This window comes from Pygoscelis adeliae, unplaced genomic scaffold (assembly GCF_000699105.1).
Source record: "Pygoscelis adeliae isolate BGI_AS28 unplaced genomic scaffold, ASM69910v1 Scaffold197, whole genome shotgun sequence".
Classification (NCBI taxonomy): Eukaryota; Metazoa; Chordata; class Aves; order Sphenisciformes; family Spheniscidae; genus Pygoscelis; species Pygoscelis adeliae.
The window spans coordinates 233,460-242,145 of NW_008825105.1; the positions used below are offsets into that span (position 1 = coordinate 233,460).

At 39.7% G+C, this 8,686-nt stretch overlaps 1 protein-coding gene across 1 annotated transcript in view; it reads left to right on the forward strand.

Moving 5' to 3' along the window:
* The window catches only part of EIF2D (eukaryotic translation initiation factor 2D), an 11,439-nt gene extending 4,891 nt beyond the window's left edge, over positions 1-6,548 (forward strand). The window contains 10 exon segments of the mRNA XM_009327345.1: positions 1-29; positions 241-358; positions 809-854; positions 1,564-1,667; positions 3,599-3,757; positions 4,484-4,573; positions 4,678-4,773; positions 5,734-5,854; positions 6,001-6,175; positions 6,281-6,548. The exon segment at positions 1-29 is cut by the window's left edge and continues 32 nt beyond it. Of these exon segments, the coding sequence (XP_009325620.1) occupies positions 1-29; positions 241-358; positions 809-854; positions 1,564-1,667; positions 3,599-3,757; positions 4,484-4,573; positions 4,678-4,773; positions 5,734-5,854; positions 6,001-6,175; positions 6,281-6,351 (1,009 nt within the window). The 3' untranslated portion in view covers positions 6,352-6,548.
* The last annotated feature ends 2,138 nt before the right edge of the window (positions 6,549-8,686 follow it).

Below are 8,686 nucleotides of genomic sequence, written 5' to 3' on the forward strand. Positions count from 1 at the left end.
GGAAGCTGAAGACAGTAGGACTCCACAAGGTATTTTTGCATACAAGTGAAACCAAACTATGCCCCTTTGGTTTGCTGAAGCCCATGCCCACGATCTAGATTACTGTACATTCTGGACAGCTCACTGCGAGAATGGGGTAGAGACAGTTCTGAGTGATCTGAAAGGTAGTCTGAAAGAACTGAGTGCTGTGTTCTGAAAGACAGACTACTCACGGCTTGCTTGTCCTTTTTTTCCCTGCAGAGCAAATGGATGCATTATTTAGTCAGTGCTTTTTCCATGCCTTAAAATGCAAAGTAAAGAAGTCAGATCTCCCTCTGCTCACCAGCACGTTTCTACGCAGCCATATGTTCTCATGCTGGTATGTGGTAAGAAAGAAGATTGTCTTTGGATTGGTATACTGGGTTTTTGGCTTTAAAACTGTGGAGATCAAGTGTGGTGTTTAGGATGAAGTTTTTGACTCAAAAGTAAAATTCAGTCCTTATCTAAGGTTATCTAAGATTATGCTCACTTCTTACATCAAATACTTTGATGTAAGGATTGTCCAGACCAGGATATGCACTTGGTAGCTAACCTGAGTTGGCTGACATTTGTTTCAAGATTGCTTAGTCGCTTAAATGGCTGTTTGCCTACCCACAGGAACATCAGCGCTAGTTTCACTCATCATGATCTGTTTATTAGCTTGTTTGAAGTAATTCTTTCTCTGTGTGATTCGTATTTCCACTGTTAAACTTCTAGCCTAAGTAGCAAGATTTAAGCAGAAATGAAGGATGACTTATAACTAAAGAACTTTTTAAAAATCCATTTATAGCCCTGCTGGACAACAACTGGACATAAAGAAATCAAGCTATAAGAAGGTGAGACTTTTCTGTTGGGTTTTGGATTAATTTAAATAGGAAATGGAAGGAGAGAAAAAGTTTGAAGTCAAAATTATTCAAGTGTTAGTAAAACAAACAGACAAGCAAAAAAACCTAGAACCTGTTCTTAAAAGCCAAGTTCTTTTCCTCAACTCTCTGCTCCTGTGGGATCCAGCGAGAAAAGTGATTGTCCTGAAAGCATGAGCAGTGATCTGCTTTGAATGCAGCTAATGCTATCTGCCACTGTACACTGCGATAGCTGATAAAGGGTTCTGATCTTGTTGGACAGTGCAATTACTTGCAAGAAGAGGCCATTCCTTTTCTAAAGCTGTTAACGAACAAAAATGAAGACAAAGGAGATGATACTGTCCCTGTTGTGTAGATGACAAGCAAAGGCAAAGCATGTTGCCAAAGATCTCACAGTAGTCCATGTGAGATGTACTGTGATTTGGCTAAGAAGGTCACAGAGCAAACAGATGGCAGACCTACCAAAGGAGGAACACTTGCTTACTTTGTTTTAGAGCCAGACAGAGGCGCTCGCTGCTCCTTAGCAATTGCTGTATTTAGAGATGCAAAGGTGTGTGGGGGGTGTTGTTTTTGTTTTTAAAGAAGTTTTTCTGATTTGGCATGTGACTTTGGGGCATTCAGAAACACATGAACAGGAATTTAAAATGCTTGACTCCACATTTCTGATTGTTGCTTCCTTCAGTTCTCTAAATTCCTGCAATGTATGCAGCACCAGAAGATCTTACAAGTGAAGGAGCTGAACAAAGGTGTGGAGAGCATCGTGGAAGTGGACTGGAAACATCCAGAGTATGTAGAATATTGTAGTCTTTAAAAGAGTTGGAAGTCTCGGAAAGAAGGGAGCGGAATCTGCTACTCCTAGCTCTATTACCTATACTCTGCTTGAATCCCTGTCCTGACTAGCTGTAGCAGCCCTCATTTCCTAATCTTAATATGCTACGGAGGGGTTTTATACCCTGCTTCTATACAACATTGCGTATGTTTCCTGCTCTTGTAAAGTTTTTCCAGGTGAACTATATTCTTCCTTCTTTACTCCGTGGCACTGAGCATGCTTAAAGTCTAATGACAGTGTCGTGATTTCCACCTTTCCTTTCTTGTTAGTTGTGCATTCATCCATGGAACTTAAGATCAGAAAGGACTGTTAAATGATCTGAAAGTTGCATATGGCTTTTTATCCTTGTAGTGGGTGTACAAATTTTCCAGAGAAACAGCCTTGAAAATATTAAGGAGGATTCAATTCATTGCAATTTGTTGCAGTGTTACAGGGACAAATTTCTGGTTTCCAGTTTGGATGCTAGTAAAAGAGTTATAGTATCAAGCTTGTTAGCAGTCACTAAAAAGCACATTCCTTTGACAGTGTTTTGATAGTTTGTGTGGGTTTGTTGTTGTTGGGAGAAGGGAGGCAAGAAGGTTTGAAACCCATCAGGCAGTTTTCCATCTATTTAACAGTGACTATAATGGTATGACTGGTTTATGCCCTTCCAGTTTAAGCAGGTCTCCCTCTCTCCATTCCATCTTTGTGCTGGGACAACTCATTTTTCAGCTTTCAGGTGAACTTACCTGTCTAAACAATAACTCCAATAAAAAGAATACACTGCTGCTGAATAAATGCTCGTGAAACTACAGTCTCAAAATGTCATATAGGATCAAATGAAGCACTTTGCAAAATCAGAAGCCAAAGTTACAATCTCAAAAAATTAAAAAAATAAATAAATTGCTTTTTTTTTCCATTACACGTATTGATTTCCACAAATGCTCTTAGCCTTTCAGTTACTTATTACCCGATTCCTCTATATCGGTGTTTCTATTATCTTTCTAAGGATTAGTAGTTACCTCACATCAAGAGCATCCTACTTGTTCCTTCTGCATATCGGCACATCAGCTCTCTCTTGGAATTTCCCAGCGGGCCTGAGGCTTCCTGTTATAGAACATCTCCTTGGCAACTAATGGAGTGGAGAATATTTCTGTAGATACAAGCATACCTTCTCTTCTGCATTTGGAAAGAAGCAGAATTACTTTGACTTTTTGCATTAACTTTTCTCTCGTTGTACTTGGCCTTACCATTAGGAGACAGGCATACTCAAACTCAGTTTGTCAATTCTCTTACCTTGAAGCACAGAATCTGCAGCTCTGGTCAATGAAATGAGACTTAGCTCCTGCACTGGTACGGTTCTTACCCCTCTCTTCCAGAACTGTGTTTTATCAATGGCCACTAAAGAATCATTTCAGCTTTTAAATGTCTGTACATTTGTGGAGAGTACAGTTTGTTTGTTGTTTGTTGGTTTTTTTAAATTTAATTCTAGCAATTCTATGGAATGGGGCTGCATCGTTTGGATTATGGCAGTCGTCTCTAATTATGAGAGTCAAATATGCTTAGAATAGCTGGAGAGATTTACTTTTTCCCCAACATACAGGGCTTTACTCAGAGTGAAAAGTGTTTAATATCACCTGAGTTAAGGTGCTTATTTATGTGTATCTTTGAAACGTGTACAAGACAAATGTAGTAATTGCAGCTAATGCTCCAAATACTGTTCTTTCATCGTGTCCTTTAATCCACAGACACAGGCCCCCACTGCAATGGAATGCATTTGGGGGAACTGACATACTATACAACAGACCAGAAAGCTTTTTGCACAACTTTGCCAGGTTTTAGTTTCTCAGTGAAATGGAAGTAATACGTTTCAATCCCTTTCACTCACAGCAAATAATTCTCGTTTCAGCGTTAAGGCATTTGCAGTACCTGAAGGATTTTCTTCAGCCTCTGCTGCCCAAGACAGCAAGAGTGAAGACAGAGAACAGGTGTACCATGCTCCTGAAATCATTCCGCTTTATGGGGTCTCAACAAAAATGATACCGCTCTTTCAGGAATCTGGACACAGGTAAGCACTAGAAAAGTACAAACCATTGTTAGGTGAAGAGAGAGACTAACAAACCTATGCTGCTACCATTTTGCTAGCCCTCACAGGGAGGGCCCTGCGACGCTGGCAGGAAAGGTGATGGGAATCAAGAATGTATTCATTGCTTCGCAAAGGGAAGAAAGATAAGAGGCTGTGACAACTGCATTCAGCAAGTACTCACATCACTTCTCCCACAGCTAAGAAGGTGATAGCTCAAGTGTCAAAATTGATACATTTTACTTGGATTGTCTTAATTTGCCATTGGATAAGGCATATTCTGCCCACCCACAGTATGGTTTACTGAAAAGAGGATGCCCACATAATTTAAAGAACTCACTTGCCTTCTTGTGCCCTAATCTTGTCTGTTTTGATGTAGTTTAGATAGCACTCAGTGGCAGCCTTTCTTGCTAAGTGCTTTTGTACAAGTTATCCACAGTCCTCTTAAGTTAGGGGTGCCATTGGGGTCATCCTTCCAAACTAGGCTCCCAAAACCAAGGGTTTTAGAGTCTCTGTAATTACTGCTGTGAGGCTTTTATCTGGTGTACAGCGGCTGAGGTGTAACAAGAAATCACTCCCTAGCAGATGTATTTCAGTATTGAGCTGTTGCTACCAAATGTAGTCAGGGTAATTGCTGTCTTCTGTCTTAGTGACAGAATTCAACACCTAACTGCTTAAAGTAATAAGTTAAAAAGTTTTCTTTTTCTTTAGGAAAGGCAGCATCCTCTCAAGCAGTGAGGTGAGAAACATCATCATTAACTATGTGAAGACTAATGAGTTGATTGATGAAACAAACAAAAAGTAAGTAGACTTGGAAGTTGTCCTACCGTGCTTCCACGGGAGATGCTGAAGTTAGAGGAAAAAAGTGAATTTGTTTGCTTCTAATGAGTGTTTTTGTTTTGTAGCTTTGTAAAGGTGAATGCCATTCTGTGCGACTGCCTGTTAGATAAATCTGAGCAAGATGAAATCTCAAACCTTAAATGGGATGACCTCTTGAGCAGGTGACTCTTTTCCCAATGTAGTGTTTCAGTATTACACAGATTATTGCATGTGACTCAAAGCCACATGTTATTGGAGCTACCTAAATTCTAACTTCCTACTAGTAACACAAAAAAAAATATTGAGAGACCTTCACTTGAAGAATCTCTCGTTCTTCACCATTTAACAAGCATCTAGCATTAACTGTTGTTGTTGGGGGTTTTTTGTTTACCTGCTAACCACTGATCGGGGAAAGCTTCCTAAACAAACAGTCCCTGGTTCTGTGTGTAATCTGTATGTACATATTTATAAAGCCATCCTTTGCAATAGGTAGCTGAACATGCCCTTTTTAGGCAATGGTAGTCATCCTGCTCTTTATGTGCAGCACAACTTCTGCATTGATAACCTAAACCCACATTTTAGATCCAAGACACCTGAGTATCTGACACAAGACCATTGTTTCCATATACTGAAAAACTTTGCCTAAATGTCCCCAATGTCTTACTTGCCTTGAGCTTCTTCATCACACAATGCTTCTGAGGTACCTCCAGCAGCTTCCTTTATTTCTGAAGCCAAGTTTGCTCGTACGACAGTAACGCAGTTTATGCTGAATTTTAAAGTGAAGTTGCTTCTCCGATCTGTGAACGATACAGCTAAATAATAGCTTAAAGACAAAATTAAAGAAGGTTTTCCTTTACAAGAACCAATTTATAAAATTTTACCAGTAACAACCTAATCTATAATTTTTGCCAGTCAGTAGACTAGCTTTCTTTTTAGTCAGTCCCTTTCTTTAAATAATAGCTAGGATGCAAATCTTTGCATGAAATCATCATGCATTATCTTCTTAAGATACAGATTCTCACACATAGAATCTTGGCTTTCATGTAGTCTCAAAAACCTGTGAGAGGCTGCAGTGGAAAAGCACAGTTAACATCAGCCTTGCCATACTGTATAGACTAATTGGATATGTAAACTTTGTTCAGGTGCCTTGAACGACTGCAGCCCTTACACCAGGTGACATTTTTTGGACAAGAACCTATCGTGAGGAAAGGAAACATTGAACCCATCAACATAGCCATAGCACAGAGATCATCAAATAAGAAGGTAAAAAGAGAACTAAAATCACAGGGTTTTGAGCAGAAGCCCAGATTCTGAGAGCAGCTTTGGCAGCTCGTTTTTCTGGGATGAATGGGACATGACTTGCTAATACCTACAGCAGTGATGTTTGCAATAATTATTAAAACCTGTAGGTGACAATTATCAAGAACCTTGAGCTGTATGGTCTAGACCCACAGTGTGTGGCCAACATTCTGCAACAAAAAGTACAAGCCAGTGCCACCATCACCCCAGTACCAGGAACAAAAGACAGAGTTCAGGTCCAGATCCAAGGCAACCAAATCCATCATCTGGCCAAGATGCTGCTAGGTAAGTCTATTCTGGAACAGGGCTGGGACTGGTTATAGCAAGATACAGATTTTAATTCTTGAGCTCTGAATATTTACCTGAAGTGAACTCTTGGTTATGTTGCAGAAGAATACCAGCTACCTCGGAAATATATTCAAGGCCTTGAGAAGGCTCCAAAGCTTGGCCGGAAGAAGTAAGAGAAAAATCTACTGTAAGAGTTACTCAGATCTCGTTATTTATAGAAGTGTTCTGCCAGCAAATCAAGGATAATGTACAGGCCCTATTAATTGAAAAATGAGTCTTGGATGTTTACAAGGTCTAGGATTCACCCAAATAATAATATTGCTCCAGCTGTTCATTTTTCATAAAAATAAAAAGCTGAATAAAATCCCTAGCATTATCCTTTTCCATGTATTTTTCTAGAAGTTCCAACGGTGCACTCGTTTTCTGGCTATGGTGGCTTTTGGCTAGTCTTACATTCTTGCTTTGCATCTTTTAGCAAAGGCATGGTAATAGAACCTCCACTGAAATGTAAGCAAAGTGCATTCCAACACATCGTCCTGGAACAGTCCAGTGTTGTTGTGCCATAGACTGTGTACGTCGGAAGTACAAACCAATCTTGGTTTTACATTTTAACCTTTTAAACATTTCCAGATATTAATATCAGACATTACAGCACTGAGAATGAACTCTATTAGCTGGATTTTTAATGTTTATATTCTTTTTATATATAAATACATTTTAATGTATGACATTAACTGTAATTTACCACAGGTAGACATGGGTAGCAATTCTGTCAAATTCAGCTAAAATATTAAGAGAAGATTAATGAACACTTTGGTCAGGTTTCACAGGGGTAGACGTCCTGTACCACTTTAGCTGAAGCTTAAGCACTTTACAGTGGGGTTAAGAAATGTAAATTCACTTCTAGGAAGGATTCCTGTATTTTCCCTTTAGACTTAATACATGAAAGTTCCACAGGAGGGCGCCAGAAAAAGACGTTAAAGAGATTTCTTTAATTACTGACAGTTTTATTATCGTTGTCTTTTACACTATCTGCATATGAACAAGTAGTTTCAGAACCTTCAAAAAAGCTGGAAGTGAGACATTTTTTAAAAATGCCATAGAATTACTATGGAGTTGTAAAAATAAATTACAGCATTGCAAAAATGCATTTCACTTTGCCATAGAAGCTTTACTATTCCATTCTATACACATTATTTTACATGTTTTACAATGGACGTGAAAAATAAATTCACACGAACTGGGCAACACAATATACTAATCAAAGGCACTGCCAACAGTATTTTGCGCTTAAGGAAGGGGCCAATACTTCTATCCTAGACACAGCTCAACTGACTGTTGAGAATATGAGTTTCAAGACCAACCAATTCCTCAAATGCCCCATATCTTGAAAAACCAAAAGAAACAGCCCTCCCCTTTGCAGGAGGTTTTTCAGCAGCATTCACGGTAATTGCATAAGAAGCCATGCCTTCTACAAAATGTCAAAGACATGCTGGGTTCCAGGAGGGGAGGGGGAGACAGTCACCAAAACTCTAGGAGAAAAACAACAACAACAAAAGAAATCTTTACAACTTTTAGCCAGAAAAGTAAGGGATTTGAAAACAAGCGTCTGGTTCTTACTTCTCAGAACCAATGGCAGTTTTTACAGTGTTCTTTCTCTTGACTGAACAGAAGTATTTATACCGTGCTTTCAAGACTCAAAACACTAGATAAATGTTATTTAAATTACTTCACAAATGCATAATGAAGTCGTAAGTATTCTTGTAAATGGACAAACAGCCCCAGAGCATGAAAACTGCTGCTCTAGTTGGGCTGCCGCCACGTTGTTAAAGGTCATCTGGGCGTAGAGTACAGTACAGCTGGGAGGCCCTTCCTGCACTGCGTGCCAGAGGCCATAGCCCTCTTTGGGAGCAAACCCTTTTACACTACTGACTAAAACATGAGCTGGAACTAAGCTTGCAGAAAGTGGCATTTATACAAACCGAGGGGCTTTAAGTGATGCGGTTTCTCTCTTACGGTTTATAAACAAACATACTCAAGTATAAATCTGGGGGCGGGGGGGGCAATCCCAAGCAGTCACCTTCAAGAAAGAAACAAAAACAGTTCCTCGTCCCTCTACGGACAAAAGCAGCCTCATCACAACAGTACTTTAGGTAAATGGGGGGTCAGGACTGACAAAAGCCCCTTCCAACTTCCTCCTTAGCCCAAATGCAAAGTTTTCACGCTTAAGGAAAAAAAGGCACTGAGGTAAATTTTAGACTCTTCCATGTTGTCTCTTACCCAATAACCTGTTGTCTCCCTTCCCACTTCGTGCAGGCAGGGTCACAGCAGTCTACAGTGAGCTCAAAGGGACACTTGTTCATCAAGTCAGTATGAAACCCTTTCACACGCGCCATCTGAGCTGGAACTAAGCTTGCAGAAAGTGGCATTTATACAAACCGAGGGGCTTTAAGTGATGCGGTTTCTCTCTTACGGTTTATAAACAAACATACTCAAGTATAAATCTGG